At 45.6% G+C, this 22,709-nt stretch overlaps 1 protein-coding gene across 1 annotated transcript in view; it reads right to left on the bottom strand.

The window, feature by feature from the left end:
- The window catches only part of adamts17 (ADAM metallopeptidase with thrombospondin type 1 motif, 17), a 108,803-nt gene that overhangs the window by 68,198 nt on the left and 17,896 nt on the right, over positions 1 to 22,709 (bottom strand). The window contains exons 4-7 of the mRNA XM_086143722.1: positions 13,926 to 14,098; positions 12,350 to 12,433; positions 11,370 to 11,527; positions 7,668 to 7,711 (exon numbers count right to left, since the gene is read on the bottom strand). Coding sequence (XP_085999848.1) covers positions 7,668 to 7,711; positions 11,370 to 11,527; positions 12,350 to 12,433; positions 13,926 to 14,098 — 459 coding nt within the window. The remainder of the gene's footprint in view (positions 1 to 7,667; positions 7,712 to 11,369; positions 11,528 to 12,349; positions 12,434 to 13,925; positions 14,099 to 22,709) is intronic.

Genomic DNA, 22,709 nt, shown 5'->3' with positions numbered 1-22,709 from the left:
ATCCGCAGATTACTGGCGCCTGGAGGTTTTTTTTGTTTGTTTGTTTCACTCAGCATTGCTTCAGGACCTTCTTCCTTCCTCTGTGAGAAGGATAAATCACTCTGACAGCGAACTCCAGGCGAGTGAACAGCCTCCGTCTTTGTTACGGCTTCGTTTTCATTCTCTTTGAGGTAGTCTCCGTCTTATCCTGCCAAGATCTGCGTAACGTTTGGCTCGCAGGTTGGCGGCAACTCCAGCTCCCTCCATCGGGTGTCGTGAAGTCAGCAAAGACGGCGACATGTCGACCGGCATTTGACCCCCTGCCCCTGAGTTTGATTGACAGCTCCCACTGTGAAAAGGATTTCCCTGCTTTCTTTACTGTCGTTGGATCGGGCAGCAGAGTTTGCGCGCTTAACGGTCGTCCAAAACATCGATCGTTTGAAGCACTTCGGGTTCCACCTCTTGTACACGATAAAATGAAAAATTTATTTCATTTGTTTAGTGACTGAAAATAAACAAGTTTTCGATGCTAAAAAAAACATCTGCGGTCGAGGTTTCGCCATGAAATCGCCATGAAAGTGCTGACCCAGGGTCAGAGGCTCCGAGTCACATGACCGAACCCACGAGATATCGCAGACCTGGGCTTTTTAAAGCAAACACTTGTGCGTCGGATTCAGAAACCTTGGCTAAGAACCAACAGTTTTGGTTCCTGTTTGAAATCCGTGAGCAGACAGTCAACGCAGCTTTCGTCCACTCAGAGGAAGCCAGGAAGTGATGCAATGACTGCGGTTTCTGCACCAAAACAGTTACAGTGTACTGAATTATGACTCGCATTTAAACCTGTAAATCATGAAATTGTAAATTTCTCGATGACTGATGTGCTCCGGGGGCTTTTTCCTGAAAAGGCCTCTCGGCAAAAGGGATTCAATCCCAGGAGTTCTTCGAGATGCGGGGGGGGGGGGGCATTCTTTGGGAATTCTCCCCACTGAAAGACATTGAGTTTGCGTTCCACTAGCAGAACATTCACACTTTTGCAGGACGTCTGGAACGGGGAATTCCTCCTCTCACTGCAATCTGTTTGAAGGTTTCCCCTCTGCAAACACTCTTTCTGAAGATCTCCAATGTCCCCTCTCGGATTACATCAGAATGCAGCTCTCCAGCTTCACGCCAAACAATGTCAGCTCCTTACTACTCCTTACTTACACTCCTTAAACTGCGTGAACATACACACACATACAAAAGAAAAGGCGGCACTTCGGGTTCATGCGGTCAAATAAAAAAATGTTGATGGACCACAGCCAAATCCATGACTTCCAAGGTCATAAATTACAATGGCAATGGAGCGCTTCCAGCATTACATAATAGAGAAACAGAGAGGTTGGAGGGGCAGAAGAAATGGATCTAGTGCGAAGAGAGGAGAAAAACTACATGGGGCAGTTCATCAATTACTAAGAACTCTTTCTGAGACAAAATATGTTTATGTACTCCTGACAGGCTGGGCCAAGATCCTCAGTGGAAACATCACTGCTGCCTGGATCGCATTTGCCCCTAATGTTTTTTTTTCCAGTCCAGGAAGTGTGACATTATCAAACAAGCCGGGTTGAACGGTTTGAAATCTGAAGGAAGACACTAAAAAAGGTGAAAGAAACGTATTCTAACCCTCTGGGAATCTGCTTTCATGTGTATCACCTGTATTAAGCTCCTGATTGGATCGGTGGTGACAAGGGAGTCATGTGGGAAGGCTTCTCCAAACTTGCTCGAAGAAATACAAGGTCCTATTTTTAAAATAGTAAAATCCTCAGGGACATGAATGAAAGGAAAGGTGTACAAAACAGTGGTGAGACCAACAATGCTGAATGGCCTTGAAACTGTTACAATGACGAAAAGAAAGGAGGCAGAACGAGAGGTTGCAGAGATGAAGATGTTGAGGTTCTCTTTGGGAGTGACCAGGATGGATAGGATCAGGAATGAGTCTATCAGAGGAACATCACATGTTAGATGTTTTGGAGAGAAGGTAAGAGAAGCCAGACTGAGATGGTTCGGTCATGTTCAGAGGAGGGATAGTGAATATATTGGTAGACGGATGCTGGAATTGGAGGTTCCAGGCAAGAGGTCTTGGGGAAGACCAAAGAAAAGATTTATGGACATAGTGAGAGAGGATATGAAGGTAGTTGGTGTTAGAGAGGAGGATACGGAGAATAGAGTTAGATGGAGGAAGTTGATTTGCCGTGGCGACCCCTGAAGGGAAAAGCCGAAAGAAGAAGAAAAGCCTTAAGAGACATGAGCCGATTATTGACAAACAGGGGGCATTCATATGGAGCATATTTCTGGCGACAGAGATATTATTTTTCTCCTGGTTGTGGAGCAGGTATAGAGATTTATTAGAACTTATTTCGAGACGCGTCATGAGAAGTTGCAACTGCGACGGTAAATCGGACCCAGATCCATTTTTCTTTTTAATTAATGAGCTCTGACTGCACAGAGCACCCACAGTATAATCAATTCCTTAATGAGAATTACGCTCTTTTACGAACATAAAGCAGGTAAAAAGGTACCATCCAGACTTGAATATGAACTTCAGGCATTCTGTACCCCTTTCATCTCCTTCCAGAGGGCTCAGGATAGGAGCCGTCAAACTGGGAGGCGCTATATATTTAAGAATTTAATCCCCTTAGGTGGTTTGGGACTCACAACAAACAGGTCACCCATTACTCCATAAATGATGACCCCCCCCCCCACACACACACACACACACGATCCCCCTCTTCCTAACCACCACCACTCTCCGCCCGGCATAAAGGGTCCCATCTGTCAATCATCCAGATGCTAAAAATTAAAATTGAAGTCCGGAAATCACCGATCTTTGGAGGAGGAGAACACTGGCTATTGGTCAGTTAGAAGGCAGGTGAATGAATATCAGAGTTCAGGTGGGTCAACCACGAACACGAACACACTTCCCGTCCAATGGAGAAAGAAACCGATTGCGATGACCTCACTGACGTTTGCCATTTTAAATGCGGGTTAGTTTGTTAAATGGGCCGTGAAGGGATAAGAGGGGAGATAAGAAAATTATTTGTGTCCCCAAGGGTGATGGGGGGCGGGGAAGGCGAAGGGGAGATTGTCTCCACAAAAACAAGCATCAATCACTTGTTCATATGTCTGAATATGTCATATGTTTCCATTTGAATACATCTGGTGTCCATGCAGATCTTTGCCAGAGATGACGTGATGTTGATATTAGAATAGATTGAGATCTACTATGATTCAGTATCTGTTACATTTTGATTTTTTTTTATTTTGTTTTTCCTCCGGAGGTCATTTTCAGTGATTTTTTTTTTTCCCGTGCGGGGGACGCTCCCAGTGGGGGGGTCTCCGGAGGGCCAGCCGCAAACACTAGGCCGGATGTAGCCATGACAGTTTTTAAAATAATGGGCCGCCTGAACAAATTGGAGGCAGCTGTGTGAGCTGGCGGCGTGGCGGGGAGATTACACCGTCATTTTGGATGCTGTGCAGCTCGCTCAATCAGTCTTGGCAACGGCTCCAATTGGTAAAGTCACTATCTGAAACGACGGCTTTTGCCAAACAAAGCTTTCGGCATCTACATCTCTTGTGGTCTCACCATCCTTACATCTCTGTGTAGTGCTTTGGATGTTGCGTCAAACTTCATGCAGGAATGAAGAAAAACTCGCCTTGATTGAAATGATCTCCTGAGATCCCCTCGACGCCGCGAGGCCCCCGGGACGTGGGAATGTACCAAGGGCTCCGGTTTGAACAGAGCAGGCTGCTGCGCTTAAAGGCGCCATTTTCAGCCGCGAGTCGCATTTTCGGAGAAAGTTTTGTGTCTGGTGTTCATTTTAAAAAAAAAAAGCTCAGAATCACTGCAGCAGGGCAAAAGAGAGGGATACCTGCCTCTGATTGGTTATTGAACATTTCCTGTAATTCTTGACTTGAATGGAACCATCGTCTTCCCAACACAGAGCAAAAAATGTCTTCGCATAAGCCTCTAGAAAGCAGCGGCACGGTGGTGAAACAATGAGTTTTCTGGTTCGATTCCCACAGGGGCCCTTCCTTTCTGAGGAATTTACATGTTGCCCCGTGGCCGTGTGGGTTTCCTCGAGGTTCTCCAGTTTTCCACAGTCTGAAAGCATGTAAGAGGTTCTTTGGAACTGTGAATGAGACAGTGAATGTTTGTATATCTCTGTATGTGGCTTTGTGATCGAGAGGCGACCGGTCCGAGGTTAACCCTGCCATTCAGCCAATGAGAGCTGGGATGGGATCCATCACCCCCGTGACCCTGAATGAAACCTGAAAAATAACTTTCCTAGTAAAGGTTCTTGTTCCGTCTCAGCCTGAGGAACCCCCTGAAGATCGCAGCTGCCTCTCATAAAGGGATGCGCCGCTGCTGTCATTACATGAAATCAATAAAGACTTAAAAGCGATAGCCTCGGTCCCACTGGTTGTCGGGTCTTCCCTACCCATCCCTATTCACACTCTCTGTCTCACATGCAATCCCCCCTGCTCACTTAGGCTTTCTTGTTTCTGTCTAATTTCCCAAGTTCTGCACTGGGTCTACATCTCTTGTTCTCTGTTTCCTCCCTTGCACATTATAGAATGCTCGCATCTCCCGCCTGGACACCTTTTACCCAACCGGACCTCCTCCCCAAGATTCAAATTTTGATTGCCAGCACTCCCCACGTGGCCTCCCGGTTCCATCCCACTACCTTCCTTGCCAGCATCCGTCTGCCTGGCCTCCCAGGTTGGTCCAGTCCAGCGCCCTTCTATCTGGCCTTCAGACCCTTCCTCAAGTTTTGTTTTCGTTGCCGACGCTCCCACTACCTTCCTTAAGTTTTGGGTGCCAGTGTCCTTCTGCCTGGCACCCAGCCCACCTGCTACAGACCCTCCACCAGGCCAGCACTCACTCACCTGCTGCCTGAACCTTAGCGAATGCAGACACCAGTGTTCTCCCATCGCCAATGCCACACTGTATCAACAAGCGGTTCGTCTGCTACCGGAAAACCAGCGCCAACGACAAGCTGTTTGCCTACTGCTAGAACCAGAACCTCTCCTGGGGATCCCAGCAACTCAAAGCTGAAGTGTAACCATCAGTAAAGTTTTCTCAATCCTCTCCCTGTTTGGTATGGATTTTTCTGTTTTGCATGGGTCCAAGAAGTAAACCACAACAAATTCCTCCAGGGGTCTATACATTCAACCCTATACAACCCATTTGTTATTTTCCACTCAACATAAAAAGTGGTGCATTTAAAACAGTTTATGTGTCAATAACAGGTCCACATATAGAGACGTCCGACCATTCGCTCTCATTCTATCAGTCATCAGTTGAACATAGTGACTCTTTTTAGACTGTGGGAGGAAAGCGAAAAACCTGGACGGAACCCAGGCAGGACAGGGGGAACATGGAGATTCCAAACAGAGAGAAAATGGTTGAAATCAAACCAGGAACCTCAAAAAAGTAAATATTCTTCTGATTGGATTTCAGACATGATCGCTCCAACTGGAATCAAGAACTTGTTCAAATGGATTTTGGGCTTGGTAATTCTTTAGGGTGTCTCCACCATAACAGACGAGACGATTGTCTGTATATGTATTCCAGACGTCCACCAGGTAGCAGCACCAGGCAGATCAAGCAGTTTGGACACCACCAGGTCGGGGCCGTGGCAATCGTCCATGGCCATCATCCAGAAAAGATGGAAGTGGACAGGTCTGTCGCTTGTATGAAGCCCTGACTGATAGCAAAACTAACCTCAGTGTGCAATAGAAGCCAGAAAACGTCGTAATCCAGAGATACCGAGACATTGAAAGGATGGCAAAACATGGCAGGTTAGCAAAATGCTAACCTGTTACATGGAGGATACCATATGTGCATATGACACTAATCTAACATTCTCTTCAAAAAAAAGACAATGGTGGTTTAACCCTTTAAAATTGATTGAAAGTGCAGTGATTTTTTTTGCATTATTATCTGGAAAATTAAACAGGACTTTACCAGAAAAAAAATCCACATTGCCCAGCAAATATTAGCTATTTATTTGTGTTTTTGTTTATTTTGCTAACCAGAAAATTAAGAAAGACTAAATAGCAAGTGATTTTGTCGCAGAAGAACAGTGTTGATAAAATCGTGGTTTTAAAAGTATCGAGTCGACATATTTATAATAGTGTAATTGATCTGTAATATATATCATATTATACATAATATTGAATACAAGGACTCTCATAAACAATTTACCCCGAGTCAGAGTGTGTATGACTGTGGCAAGCCATTTGCAATTGTAAGTGGAGTAAATTCTAATTTTCGGGTGGACGTTAACCAGAACATCCTCAGACCAAAATATGGGAAGAATAATTTGTCTGCCTGAAAGGTAGATGTATTTTTTTCCCACCTCTTACTAAATGAACCGTCATTTCTTACAGAAAGAAAAAATTACCATAGCTATACCAGATTGATTTGTGGCGACCAGCGAAGCCTTGGACGCACACTCACTTCCCAATTTATTAGCTCTTATATCAAAGTAATGCAGTCTCATAGAAGCGCATGGCCATAAATCCTTCTTTATGAGGATGGTAATGTTGGGTTTATGCTGCGGACCCAGATTTATTGTGATGCTTGGCTGTAATATGATGCTCCTCAACCGCTCTGGCTTGTTTCTAATAACAGCCCACAATCATTAATTTAACCTGCCCCCCCTTTCCACCCTCTCTGTCAGAATTTCACATTTTATCAGCTGATAAAACAACACGGCATGGCTGTGGGTGAGAAACACAGTGTGCCGTCATGCCATGGGTTGACTGGGCTTCTCCTTCTTCTCCTTTTGGCTTTTTCCTTCAGGGGTCACCACAGCGAATCAACCCTCTCCATCTAACCCTATTCTCTGTATCCTCCACTTTCACACCAACTACCTTCATATCCTCTTTTACTACGTCCATAAATCCTCTCTTTGGTCTTCCACAAGACCTCCTGCCTGGCAGCTCCAATTCCAGCATCCGTCTACCAATTTTTCACTATCCCCCCTCTGTACATGACCAAACCATCTCAGTCTGGCTTCTCAGACCTTCTCTCCAAAATATCTTATATGTGCAGTTCCTTCGATAGACTCATTCCTGATCCTATCCATCCTGGTCACTCCCAAAGAGAAACTCAACATCTTCATCTCTGCGACCTCCAGCTCTGCCTCCTGTCTTTTCATCATTGTAACTGTTTGACTGAGCTGATGATGTTTATCTCTATTATTTCTTTATTACTGTGGAATTACAGAGAAGTCTTTCTTTTGGTTTGTCCATAATTACCAAGTTATGTGTGACAAGTGATTTGTTTTTCAAATCCATTCTTCATATGCTTTCAACCAACTCCTTTTTAATTGTCATTTATTTATTTGTTGTTGTTTTTTTCAGAAAATTTAATGTGTGTTTTTTTCCCATAAACTGTAGACTTGCTGATCTGTATTAAAACCCTTAAGTCCAATAAAGTAGCACTTCAAATTGCTGAAGTCACACGAGCCACAATGGGTTCTTCATTTACACAAAGCGGCATGAACATGCACTCATGCACGCACAAACACACACACACACACACACAAACACACACACAGAAACACTCACCACACACACACACACACACACACACACACACACACACACACACTGTGGAGCTAAAGCTATGACGCTGTACTCACCAACGGTATCGCAGGGTTCATCTTTGTGGACGCAGAAGTCTGTCCTGGAAGACACACACAAAAAAAGGTGTTTTCTATTTTACAACACACACAATTTACCCACAACCGGATTTTAATTTAAAGATGCCATAACCAATCAACATCCACTTCCTGTCTGAGCCATTAAAATTGTTAAATAAATCCTGATCAGTGTCTTGCTACAATGTAATGTCATTTTAATGGACTTTTTCCTTGGCTTTTCTTAATTCTGTGCTTATTTGGGTCAATCCTATACATTTCTTGCAATGTTCTCATCAATTTATCGAGTCATTTTTTTGTTAATTATCGGGAACTTGCTGATTCCCCGATAAAGGTAGTCATTTAGAAAAACAGGAGAAAGAGCTTGAAATAATGGCGATTCCTCTCACTCAGCGACTTGGATCATTAAAAAGGCCAGACATGAAGAAGGACTTGGGAATAAAAACAACAAACAGAAGGATGGCGAATCGTTGGGATCAGGATTTATCATCCCGCAGGAAGCATCTGTCGGTCCGTCCGTCCGTCTGTCCGACGCCCCGACAAGCACCGCCACTTTCCAACCGAGCGTCGGTGACTGATGTAAACAGCGTCCGCGCTCCACACCCAGGAAGAAGAAAGGATTCCTGTTAGATAATGGTCTAAAAAGGCCAGGTGTGGGGGGGCTTTGGAGGAGGGGGTGTCTGAGGTTAGTAACATTTACGGCAGTACCCCTTTATGAGCGCGAGCAATGCGGCATGAGATAGCGCTGCAGCGACAACAGCCAAGGGAGCGCTCCGCCCTCTCCCAACATGTGGCGGCGCTCAGCTGCAAACAGCTGCATAGCTCCATCTGGGAGCCAGACCTCCTCAGCACTGGCTTGTCAGTGAGTGTGTTTGCGTCGGATGAAATGTGCTCTGCAAAGTGTGTGTCATGGGCTTTTGGAAGGACAAGAGTCTGTCCGTGACCTGGCCCCAGCACTGGAAACTGGCGCCAGGAAAGGACACGAAGGGAGGGATGATGTACAGTGAGATTTTAAAAAATTCGAGATATGAATTTATGTTTTGACCTACAAAGTGTTCAACCCAGAAGAAGCTGCAAAGTGACTGTGTCCTCCTTTGCTTCCCCTTTGTCTGCATTTCTCTCACTTGGCGTCTGCTGACCTACAAAGCTGCAGAAATGACCTACAAAACGTAGCGAGACATGAACAAAACCAAGGGAAAAAAAAGAAAATCAATAAAAAGTGAATAGGCGCATAATAAATAAATTTTCAACAACATATCTGGAAATGATCCCAAAAATGACAAACAAACAAACAAGCAAATAAATAAAGGCCAGAAATTTTAATGAACATTAGGAAAGAATTTCCATAGAAAGCAAAAGTAAAAATGAGTGAGAAGTAAAAAAAAAAGACATAAAAAGTGGCTTATATGGCCAGAAGTGAAATATAATTTAAATATCTATTCCAACAATGATTAGTCCTATTATTGTTGTTGTTGATATTTTTATTGTTATTAGTAAATACAATAAAATAATGATATATATAATATGGATATATAGAAATATAATGCATTATCTAGCCAACAAACATAAATAAATAAAATAATCAAATTTAATTAAACCAAATTAAGGAGGGGTGTTCCAGTGAGGAACAGTCAAAGTGTCTGTGCAATAAAACTGTGTACTTTTGTGACTTCAAGAGATCATCTCAAATTCTGAATCAACAGCTTTTGAAACTGCCTACAAAGTTGGCAGGAATTCACAGAGAATCGGGAAGAAATTCAAAATAAATTGATTTTATAATAATAATCTGCGCAGGGGAGACAGCTAGAGAGGCAGCGAGGGATTACATAACACCTTGAAGCTAAGTGACGATCTCTGATTCTTGTTAATTTCGAAAAAAAATATAGCTTTCATCAAAACCAACACTGCACCTCTTTCATTGTGTGTGTGTGTGTGTGTGTGTGTGTGTGTGTGTGTCGTGAGATCATCCAGAGACCCAGATCAAATATCTTCTTATCTGTTCCTGAGAGGCTGTGAAGCAGCTGTACGGGACAGACTGCAGGGATCTCTCTCTCTCTCTTTCTCTCTCTCTCTCGCTCTCACACACACACACACACACGCACGCATGCACACACACGCACACGCGCACACCCATGGGTGTGTGTGTATGTGATAACAGTGTGTGATAACAGTCCGAGTCCGAGTTCCAGGACCAGTTCGAAGCCGATGACTCATCTCTCCGGCGCTGTTGTTTTTCAACTGGTCCAAATCAGCGTGTCTGCCAACTCCATCCACAAAAACACACACACACACACAAATACACACCCACGCACAAGCTCAAGTAGTTTTTTTTTTTTTTTCCTTTTAAACATCCTGTGACAACGAGCTGCCCGCAACAGTCAGCTACCTTCCTCCTGTGGGAGCGCAGACTATCGCCCCCTGCTGGTGGGAGGAGCGAAGAAAATGCTCTTCACCAAGTGGTGATGATGGACATCGATCGCAGGACGCTAAAGGTCACAGGGCACTGAGTGAGCATGTGTGAATGTGTATTCGTGGGTTGCGGGTGGGCCGGGGATCAGGTTCAGAATAACCATCAGAAGCAAAATAGGCCATTGTAGAAACACACTTCTCCAACCAGGAAAATCTGACAACTGACACGACAACTCCTTTGGACGAAAGGACTGCTTTCACCTACGCACACACAAACGCACACACAAACAAACAAGCACACAGTCCACAGCCCGCCCCCCCCCACCTTAAGGTACGCCAGATAATAATAACTAGTCCCATATTAAGAGTGTGATACACTCTGTCCGACGCTGCTTCGTCGGAACTGAAGCATGAGGATGGACAAGTAAGCAGGGTCCTGCGGCTGCAGTACCTCAGGAGTACCAGAGTGCACAAATGCACGTAAGAGAGAATGGCAGAGAAGATGGAGAGCGTAACTTTAGCCGCGCCGGTTAGCCGCTTGTAAAAATTTAACAATAAACTTTATGAGCATGCTACAAAAAGGGAAAATGAAAAATGTAAAAATCCAACCAGTGTCGGATGTTGTTCACCAGTGGGGTTGGACGATGATCTTGGGAAGTGTTATTGATAGCTCCAATTAATAAGATAAGAGTTTATTAACCCCAGAGGGGGAATTCCTGTCGTTGTAACGGTGGCGTTACAACTTAAAACTCCACGGGACATTAAGAAATAAAGGGAGATGGATTCATAAATCAAAGCAGATAAAGAGAATTACATGTCTACAGTAGGAGAATGCACAAAGTAGAGATTATTTCAGGTGTCTTCACCTGAAGCTGGCCCGGTCTGACCTGCCCCACTGGCAGGGGACCATCAGGTCCATCAGGCTCACATTGCAAGGCCCCTTGCATCACGCGCCATAGTTTTTTTTTTTCTGTGGCCGCCGCCAGCACAGTTCACCATTCATTCGCATCTCCAATCGAGACAAGCTGAACATCGTGATAATGCTTCCAGCTGTTTGGAGGACGGTCGCGCAACTCAGCGCCCCGGCCCCGTACATATCCTTGCACCAAGGAAATCTCATCCAGAGGAAAATCGTATGAATTACCGCGTATCTGGTTAGTATTTGGGAAAAGAAACCCATTCCCTGGAAGGTAATCAATCACATGAAGCCAATGGTTGAGATGCGGGGTCTAACATGGAGCGTTCAGCTATCAATCACAGAATAGGGCTCGGTACCTGGTGACCAGCACAGCCGTGTCCACGGGCGGGATGTCGTCTCTTCCTCCGGGGACATGGTTTGTCCCCAGGTAGCGCGGCCCCCCGAACTCCTGGTACTGCCACTGACAGAAGGACTCCAGGGAGCGCTCGCCTTGGTGGCCCACCTTCAGCTTCTCCTAAGGGGGCAGAGGACAACAGCGGGTGCCCGAGGGTGAGTGTTTGGGTTGAAACCATCCAGAAAAGACAAATCTGTCTGGAATTTAAAGAAACCTTGAGGAAAAAAAAATTCAAGTTTTGTAACCAAGGCGATGTCATGGTCCTGTGACTGCTGTCACACTCAGTGCATTGGAACGTGAACTGTCCCCATAGAAAACCGAACGATGCTGAACATGTTTGCTGGATGTCAGCCTTCGCTAAGGCACAGCTGACTTTGACCTCCTACCCTGGCTGAGAAATACAAAAAAATATCCCTTAACTTTGTAGACTTTGTTCTGAAATGATCACAGGAAGTGCGTCATTCGAAGCCACGCGTCCTAGATACACACTGAGCGCTTCAACAGGCAATCTGATTTTAGATTTTAATAGATTTTAAAAATTGCTCCTTTCCCGTCTGCATCCCCCTGGTGAGGCTGAACGACATCAGCGTTTGGCTTTACAAACCTGAATTCCAAGGAATATTAAAAACCAACAGGAGGAAGCTGCATTAGCATTTACCTATTCCGCTAAGGATTTTTGATTTCCCATTTTATACAAATCAATACCAATAATGATCAAGCATCATTCCTTTCTAATCTCACTCAATTTATTGTGTCTTTATCATTTTATCATGAAAAATTGAGTTTGCTTGAGGGCAGAGCATATTTATGGACTTTCTCCCCACGTGGAAGAGTGTGACCTGGCTCACAAGCTGGCTGTGTGTGTGCGTGTGTGTGTGTGTGCATGCGCACAAGTGTGTACATATGTGTGTGTGTGTGTGTTAGTGTGGGCGTCAAGCTTACAGGGCGGCTGTGAAGCAGCACCAGCTTGGTAACGCGGATGTTGATCCGGACACCAAGACTACGATGGTGGAACATGTTGTAGACCTGAGAGAGAAAGAGAGAGACGGTTTTCATTCAGAGCTTGTTTAGATTGAAAACAAACGTTTGAGTGAATTAAAAAAAAAAAGGTCCGAAAACTGATAATCTGACAATGCTATGCTGTGCTATGCGGCGTACCATAAACCATAAAAACCTATCTTTAACCTAAAAAAAACAAAAACTGTGCAATATTTCATTTCACTGTGCAATATTCAGAACTGTGCAATATTTCATTTCATAATAGCTACACTACAATTTTTCCTTTTATCATACTATTGTGCACTCCTTACCTCACTTGTTACTAAGACACTTATAGTTTTATCACTTGTTTACTAAGACACTTTATAGTTTCACTGAGACACTTTATAGTTTATTTTTATTTCTAATTCTGCCTTTTTCTTTTTATTATTTATTACTGATATATTTTCTGTAACTCTGGCACAACAATTTCCTTCGGGATTAATAAAGTTGTTCTTATCTTATCTTATCTTAATCTATGTCGCGAGTCCAGTACCGCGTGGTAATTTCGATTGGTTGATCTGATGTGGAGCGGCTGCCTGATTAGGTGATCTACTACTTAATTGGTAATCTGTCACATGGTGTTATGACCTATAGTGGTAATCTGGCGTGATAATCCCATGCGATGATCTGCAGTTTCGGACTAATATTGTAATCCATCTCGATAATTGTGTATGGTAGTGCGAGCTGTAAATCAGATTTGCTGATTTAAGGTGGTGGGCTGATCTTGTGACCTACTGTAATCCAGCTAGCTAATCCAACGCGGCGAATACGGAGCCAACCCAGATCTGATCGTGTCGATACTAACTAGCTTGACCCTTTCGCCCTTGCAGTTGACATCTTTCACCTGGTGCCGTGGAAACCGAGAAAATGTGAATAAAGCCGTCGTGGTCTGGGGGAAATTCTGCCCTTTCAGTCACAGTTCATTGGTGCATTTTGTGATTTTCTTTGCCCCCCCCACCCCGCTATGGGTTATTTCCAGCACAGAGCCCTGAGTGAAATAAAGAAAGTCCATGTCACCACACTCTAATGCCTTTGATACCAGTTGCCATGTAACAACACTGTTAGAAAGCAGAACATGCGTGAAAGAAAATGTAAGCTGTTATTAATCGAGGGCTCCGCTGCACAAGTTACATCTGGCGTGAAGCGCAACTGTAATTGTTTCAACCGTGCGTGACAGCATGACGGTCTTTGAAAAATTCACGTCATATGGAAAATTAAGAACAGCCAGAAGTGTTTAGGCTTTAGGACGAACAGGATGCGCTGCCGTTTCACAAAAACGGCCTCGGGGAACATCCATTTAGATTTTCTTCATCAGAGACACGGCGGGAGCTGGGAAATAAAACAAATAAATCTCTGTCTGAAAAAAAAAAAAAAAAAGATGGCGCCAACTGGCCGATCACATGGCTCAGTGGCATGGAGCAAATGGTATTATTCACAGCTGGACTTTGACAAGTCATTACATCCGGAAGGTTCTTACCATGTTCATGACGGTCAGCAGGAACCTCTGCGCCGCCTCGGCGCCATGGTACTGCACCATGTTGGAGTCGGCCACCACCACCGTCTCCACGGTGTAGGCCTCGTGCAGGCGGATGACATTTCTTTTCCCGCGGCCCTCGTCAGCCACTCTCAACCTCCACTCCTTCTTCTTTCCTGCCGAGCATGGAGGGCGACGAAGACGTCAGATAGCGGCTTCTGCCCTCATTTCCCCCAATTTACTATCAAAATTATCTCATCTCACCTCCCTCATCCGTCAATCAAACATATGCAGACGGAATGAGACATTTGACCATGAAACAAAACAAAAACAAATAATGCATCTAGATTTTTGGATCTCGGAGTAAGGAAGCCATCGTTCGTCGCTCACGACAGTAGCATTTCAGCAGCTGGAAGTAAATATGTATTTAAAAGTAAATTACGGTGAGGCAGATTTAACTAGCTGAAATCCAAACCCTGAGGCCGGATGGGACAGAACCACAGCCGGCTTTAAACGGGTGGCAGCAACACCTCAGCCGGAGCAAGCAGGGAGACACAAAGGCGAATCAAATTGATCACATATCGAAAATAGCAAGGACTGGATAAATAAAAATGTCAGAAAAGGTGAAAGTGGCAGGGATTCCATATCCCTCGGCGTGGTCTCCCACTGACACCGCTTTATCACAACCGGCCAAGAATGCGAGGTAAACAACTCAGTCCACTTCTGCCGGGTCCTCGGCCGTTTGTCAAGAAGCAGCTTCCAGATTTTCAGGGGGGAAAAAAAATAAAAGTTTTATTTCTAAAGTCTGCATCTCCTTAGATAACATGAGGTCAACGAAGGACAAGGTTCAGCAGTGTCACTCAAATATATTGCTGGTGGGTTAAAGCAGAACACATGATCTTCTGCTGTTGCTTCACAACAAAGAATTTCACAGTCTGCTCTTTTCAGTGGAACTGGTTGTTGGTCTTTTAACATGGCCACTAATTTTATTTATTCATGGCACTGGAAGATGGCACAACAGCTCCTATTATTTTTTTACTCTCCTATTATTTCCTTAGTTTCTCGAGTTATTAAATACCTGTCCACTCTTCTTCCATGGGTGGGACTACATACTGTTTCTCCGGTGCACTGTGTTATTTGCCACACTGTTCCCCCCTGCCAACACTGAGGAATATGATAAAATACACCCGAGAGGAACTCCTCCAAATGAGAAAAGGAGCCAGACTCCCCACAGAGCACATCCCAGAGGAGCTATGGCAGAGCACCTGCCAGGGGAGAAAATCCGTCGCGAAGGTGAGCCCTTCCTGCCCTCGGTCATCACGGGGAATGTGAGGTCACTCTCCAACAAAACCGACGGAATGGCAGCCCTCATCGACAGCCAACGTGTCTACAGGGACTGTAGCATGCTGTGCTTCATTGAGACCTGGGTACAGGTGAAAACCGGGGGGGGGGCGGCACGGCAAGAAGAGAGGAGGAGGGAATGCCGTCTACGTTAACAGGAAATGGTGCAACTCCGGTCATATCACCATGAAGGTGCACCCATGATGTGGAGCTTTTGGTGGTAGGACTTTACCCCTACTACCTCCTGTGTGAGTTTTCACACTCCTTCCTGGTGCTCACCTACGTTCCTGTGTCTGCGGCCGCAGCCAGCAGCGGTGACATCATTCACTCGGCGTTCGGGGATGTGCAGACGCACCACCCCAGAGCTTTCATCCTGATCAGCAGGGACTTCAAACACGCCCCACTCACTCCCGTTTTCTCCACGTAGACTGTGCAACAAGAGGGAAAACCCTGGACCTCCTGCATACCAACTTAAGGGATGCATACAAGTCTCCGCCTCTGGGTAACTCTGATCAAAACCTGGTACTCTCGGACACTGCCTACATACCAGTGGTGAAGCTGCAGGTGGCCAGCACCTGTCTGTGGTCCAAAGCCACAGAGGAGGCATTGCAGGAGTGCTTCGATGTCACCGATTGGAGCCTTTTTGAAAAGGACTTTGGTGACGACATTGGGGCCTCTCCCGTTGCATAACAGGCTACTTCAAGTTCTGTGAGGACCACGTAGCCCCATCAAAAAAGTTCTGTTGTTTCAATAACCACAAGCCATGGATCATCAAGGACATTCAAGGCCTTCTTAACAAGAAGACAGCCTTCATGGCTAAGGACAACCAGACCCTCAGGGCTGTCCAGAAGGAGCTGAAGAGGAAAATGAAGGAGGCAAAACTGAAATATCAGGAGAAAGTTGAGTCGAAGATGGAGCAGGCTAAAACAGGGGAGGTTTAGAGGAAGGTGAAGAAGATGTCAGGCTGTGGGAAAACCATGCCTGGAGCCAAAGGTGGCCCTGATTTTGCTGTGGCGCTAAACCTTATCTTCGATAGGTTTGACACCCCAATGAGCTCTGCGCCCCCACCCCCCTCTTCCTCACCCCCTTACACCTCCGCTGTATCCTCGGCCCCCACCAGCAGCAGCTTCTAAGGACAGCCCCTGCTCACCCTGCCTCACTATCACCTCAAATGCGGACGCAACCAATACCTGTCCCCCCTTCCCCTGCCCATCTGCAAGTGCCACGGACACCCCCCCCCCCCACCACCATCCCTTCCCCCCAAGCACAGACATGGCCACTACTGAGGATCAGTAGTCCATCACCTGAAAGACTGGCTACCTGCTTCCCTGGCCTCTCTGCAGTTTGTGTACAGGAAGCACATGGGTGTGGCAGATGCAATCATCTTCCTCCAACCCAGCGTCCTACCCATCCTCCTCAAGGACAAGCTGTTGAGTATGCAACTTCACCCTGACATCACTGCCTGGATCCTGGACAGACTCACAGGACGGCCGCAATATGTTAGGGTGGATGGCTGTGTTTCCAAGGCCATGGCGTGCAGCACAGGAGTGCCCCAAAGTACTGTCCTGTCTCCATTCCTCTTCACCCTCTTCGCATCCAACTTCCGGTACAACTCCGCTTCCTGCCACCTCGGAAGTTCTCCGATGACTCTTCCATCAGTGGATGCATCAACAAAGATTACAAGGAGGAGTACAGAGGTCTGATCACGAGTTTTGTTGAGTGGAGCAACCAGAACCACCTCCTACTCAACATCGCCCAGACCAAGGAGGTGGTTGTGTGAGAAGGAGAATGGGAGGAGACAGGTACCAGTCACCATCCAGGGTGAAGAGGTGGAGATAGTGGACTCCTACAAGTACCTTGGGGTCCACATTAACAATAAATTGGACTGTTCACACAACACTGATGCACTCTAGATCCTGCTCTGGAAGGATCAGAGCAGGATGTTCTTCCTGATGAGACTGAGGTCATTTGGCATCTGTTGCAGGCTCTGCAAGGCCTTCTACCAGTCTATGGTAGCCAGCACAAAAGGTATGGTGGTATGGTTGGGCGGCACCAGGACTGGTGAGGTCAATAGGTTCAACAAGACAGTGAGGAAAGCTCACTTGGTGGTGGGAATGAACCTGAACAATCTTAATCTTCGGCGGCAGTGGGGAGGGTGAAGGACCAACTGGGAGCTATGCTGGACAATACTTCCCACCCCCTGCATGATGAGCTGTGGCTTATGGGCAGCTCTTCCAGCCAACAGTTCATCCACCGCAGTGCAGAACTGAATGTTTCAGACGCTCTTTTGTGCCCATGACCATCAGACTGTACAACAGCAGTCTGGACGGCACACAACTCTGACCGGCCTGAGATGCAACTATGCTGCTTCCACAATCTCACTACCTTACACCATTAACTACTTCCCCCATCCACATGTCTTGCCCTAACTCTGCTATCTTTTTTATCATTGTTGGTCCCAGCCGGTACACATCCTGCCTATTTTTGTTAATTTATTTTATTCTTTTTTATTCGTTGCTGTTCTCACCCTATTTATATTGTCCTTTCATTCTGGTTGTGTATTTTTCAACCTTATTGGTCTTTTATGTTGTCTAGTATTATCCCTGATGTTGGGTTCTTATCTTATCTTATTTTAGCTCCTCAAACGTATTCAAATCCATGCTCTGATATTGTCTGACCTCTGACCGTCGGCAAGGGGCTCTACAGATCATTTGGACGACCGATCTACCAAGGAAGGGAAATAACAAATGGAACATGACTATCACAGATCTTTACCCCTTTGGGTCTTGGGCTGAAATGATGAGGTTGGTTAGATGTCACCACCATACCCCCCTGGGTAGAAAAAATGAATTACACTGCATTCAGTTTGGGTGGAACTATGATGGACCCATGTTGGGTGTTGATGTGAACGTTAGCCGGTTGCCAAACTATGGTGGTATTCCCTGGGTTTCTACCTGATGGACACACAATCCTGACGACCGATAGATGGCCAACCATCCAGCTCGCTCCTGAAACTGTAACAAGGCAAACATGACCTCAAGCACGCTTTGGAAATTCTTTGAAACATCACCGAATATATACTTCTGAAGACATTTTAGCGTGTTCTGTCTTTGTAGATTTGTTATCTGATTGAAGCTTATTTGCCAGAAAGAAACAACCAGCCTTTGTCTGACTTTTCTCCCATAATATTTCACATTTGGAGAAACTGGACCATCTGTAGCCACCGGATCTTGTCGCCTTGCATCATAAATAAAGGCCCTGTTTACATGACAATGTTCCATTTTGATTTTAGTCATCCATCTCAAATGCTGTCTCCTTCAGATGGCAATATTTTGAAAATGATCTTAGCACACAAGGTCCAAGTGAACACCGGGAATCCTTTATTACACACACCAGGCAAGTTGTTGGTGGTGTGATTTTGTGAGGAATTAAAACACGCACATTCTTAGGGACTCTTCTATTCTCGGTGCAATAAAAGACCAAGTAGGCTACTATAGGAAGAGTAAACATCAACAAGTGCGAGCAAACATGAGTCTCAATGGGCCAATAATGAGGTGGAATAAACTACAAGGACGAGTAAATTCAGAGAGCTTGTAGACTGGGAGTAATGCCAGTGGTTTCCGTCATTGTTATTATGGTCGATCCATTCTCCATTGCGATTGACTGCAACCTTTGTGTGTGTGCCTGTTTTCAGAGTGTTTCAGTTTTCACTGTCTACATAGAGGCATTTTCAAATCTTGGGGAGTCCGTTTCCGTTTTGTTCCATTTTCAGACACTGCAACAGCATCCTAGTGTAAGCAATCGGCAACAGTATGCAATCGGCAACAAATGCAACATTTCTTTTTAACGAAAGGAGCTAGTTTCTACAGTCTGAAAAACAAAAAGCAGGAACCTCCCTCCTTAACTTCAGTCATCGCCTCCTCCAAAGACACGTGTGTTCCTTTCTCGGCAGCCTAACATGCCCTTTTACCCACCGCAGCCCACTGACAGAGGGCTTTGTGTATGTGAGGAGCTGTGATATTACAGATGGGCCAATATGTTATTATAAGGATTTACTGATATAGAAGCCATGACTGACAACCATTTATTTTTTTCCCTGATTGAAGTGAAAACAAAACATGTTCTCAGCTTTTTCTTTTTTTTTCTCCTTTCTCCCGGTCATGGAGGAGAAGCAGCAAGAAGCGGTGACACACCCCACACTGAGTCAAAACACAAGTAGACTAACTGCTCATGTTGGACTGCACCACATAGGGAGAAGACGTCGGATAGAATGGGTAACCACATCCAGGTCATTTAAGGATTGGATTGAGGTTTTTACCGTCACCATTGTTCTTACCTGTAGTCCTCTTATTTATCTGCCTCGGGCTTTGCCCACAAGTCACTGCTCTGAGGATCCATTAGGTCTGCATGTACATTCACCTTGTTCCCAAACAAAAGCCACTGATAGAGGTTCTGTTATAGGGAAGGCAACGTCTGGCCTGAGACACCAACTCCCGATCAAGGAGCAGGAAGGGGGGCCCCCCGTGCTTTGGAAGCCAAACAGACATAATAATCCAGACACTGTTGCCAATATGTCTTATGGAAACCTTACATTTCAAACCTGATTCCTTACGCCGGAGCCGGCCCGAGAGTCTCCACATTCTGGTGGAGGGTGCAAGGAGTGCTGGAACTCTGAGCCCTATCTGCTATGGAAGCTATACTGACGGCCATTTCACTTAAAAACAAACATGATTGGGGATTCCTATATCGTCTCACCATATGTAGATTCCAGCAGTGGGGGTCAGCCTAAAATAAAGCCAGCCGCGTACTTCACAGAGTACTGTGTCCTGCCAAAGTAGTGGCAGTACTGCAGCATGGAAGTTGGACACTTCAGGACGGTTTTCAAGAAAATTTCTTGCTCACTTTGAGCAGCATGTTTTTAGTATCAGCTGTTCAGTGCCTTCAAATCATTTTCAGGGAAGACACTTTGATGACTTAAAGGCAAACGTTAAGCGAGGACAATGGAAGGCCTGTTGACTAATGGCTGGTAGATTTTCCCCTCTGCTGGGATAGGGGATGGTGGGGGTGGTGAGGCGCTAGGCTCCTCCTGCAGGGATCAGAGAGCAGCTCTATGTTTGCAGGAGGAAAACTTGCGAATAGAGGGAGGAGTGGATTCGAGTCACAGCGAGACAAATAACATGGGCCTTTGAGCTGCAGAACCAACGGCAGCACAGCGGGGGAACAATCGCTCTGCCTGCTCAGCGCTTTGAGAAAGAGGGTCCACGCATCTGTGGGTGCCACTCAGAGCCACCAGAGGTGGTGCTGTTCCTCAGACACATGTATGAAGCCATAATCTCAGTGTCTCCGTCTATCTGCCCAGGACACTTTCAGTACCTCGGTGCCCGAGGAGGGATGTAAGGTCGCTTGGTTTCGACCGCCCTGAGTCAGATGTCCCGGTCCAGGTTACATCCTAGAATGAGCAGAGCACATGTAATAATGGATACTGACTAGAGGTACATGTGGATTTGGAGTATTTCAGTCACACGTGTAGCCCGTGGGGCTACGCTTTGCCATAGATTTGCTGCATTTTTAACACGGACAATTACTAATAATTATTATCATGAATTATGCAGACACTTTACTGTCCATTCGAAACATTACTTTGTAATTCAGGGACATACGAGGGTGGATTTTGAGTCAAAATTTGCAACATTCATTGCTGGAGCTTATCTTAGCTGTCGTCTGCTAAGAGGCAGGGTTCACCCCGGACCAGCGGCCAGTCAAGCAGGGACACATATAGAGACATACAACTTCTCACTCTTTTTATTCACAAGTCAACTAGTCAATCTCTCATTCCAAAGTCATATAGAGACATACAACCTTTCTCTCTCTCATTCACACACCTGGGCAAATATGGGTCTCCTATGAACCTTTTGCATGTTTTTGGACTGTGGGAGGAAACCAGAGAGCCCATTCATCTCAGGGCTGCATAGAGTAACATACAAACATTCACCCTGTCATTTACACGTCATATAGAGACAGAGAAACCATACACTCATTTAGTCACACCTCTGAGAAATTGAAGGTCTCCAATGAACCTCCTAAAATGATTTTGATTGTGGAAGGAGAACCTGGAGGAAACCTACGCAGACATAGGGAGGACATGCAAATTCCACACATAAAGGCCCCCTATGGGAAGTCAACCAGTGACCTTCTAATTTGCAACATTTTCTAATAAATATGCAGTACATACTGGCCTGTCTTCGGGTATTGGCTCATTTCTGAATCTGGGGAAGCGAGGAAAGAATTAAAAGTACAAAAACTATATTTTTAGTAACATCCATTTATGATGGGTGTTAGTGAAATGCCTTCACTCTGGTGCTCGGAGTCTTTCCAACAAGTCAAGCCATTTAAATCGGGCCGTGTCAAAATGCCAAGCTGAAAGCACGAAGAGACAAACATAGCTGCGCAAAACCTAGCGTAGTGGCAGGTCAGCGGACCTGATGGGGAAACACGACGGCTTCAAATAAACCAGCCCTCTCTCGCTGTTGGAGTCTGACAAGCCAATTACAGATGAAAAAGATTTAAATAAGGAAACTCACCAGCAGCAGCTCTGACGACAAATTTATATTCACAAACGGTTTCTAATGAAACCATGACATGAACATTCCTCCCAATCATTTATCCTTTTAGTAGATAATGTGCATTGGAGAGCATCCACTCCAGTGTGTGAGAGGCATTTACTTTTGAAACACAGTATCACAACTGATATATGTTGAGTTTAATTTGCATGTGCTTTATAAGTGGAAAGTAGTTGCTGAAAATGAATATAAAATTTATTATATGAATGATGGTAATAATGTAGTTATAATGCACAACCTAGCAAGAGACTCGGGCTCCTTTCAAGCGGCAAGAATTTCATTAGCAGAAGCAAAACGGCAGGTCAGCCGGCCAGCGCAGTCCAAACGATCATCTAAAAGTCTCTGGTGGCTGCATTCTTTTCGCACAAGCGGTAGTTTTGTAAAGCTTAGTCAGGCCGCGCCTCACACTCCGCTCGGACCGCCGAGCGGAGACGAAAAACGTCAGAATTCTTTGGAGGGAAGAGAACAGTGCATGGCGAGCCTTCACAGAGAATCTGCTCCATCGTTTTCAGGTCGGACCACATGCCTGAGTCCTGCCAGAGCTCTCTGCAGGACCGATGTTATACCGTCATCTGGGGCTCTCGCTGCTGCCGCAGCTGCCGCCAAATGCTGGGAAGCAAACACACCGGAATACAACCATCCACTCTCCCTCAATGTGGCCCGCATCTTCGGCAGATTTCAAATTTTAACCAGTTTTGATGACGGTTCCAACCCCGCCAGCCCGCCTGCCGCGGTCCCGGCTAAACTTTTTTGGCCATCGGCTGTCGGGAAATGTTCGAGCAAATGTTACTGAAGCTCATCACGAATAAATGCTACTTGGACGTGA

Source organism: Fistularia commersonii, chromosome 3 (assembly GCF_037954325.1).
Source record: "Fistularia commersonii isolate RoL2024-O1a breed Wild chromosome 3, RoL_Fcom_v1.0, whole genome shotgun sequence".
In the NCBI taxonomy this organism is placed as follows: Eukaryota; Metazoa; Chordata; class Actinopteri; order Syngnathiformes; family Fistulariidae; genus Fistularia; species Fistularia commersonii.
This window is presented reverse-complemented; position numbering and strand designations above follow the sequence as displayed.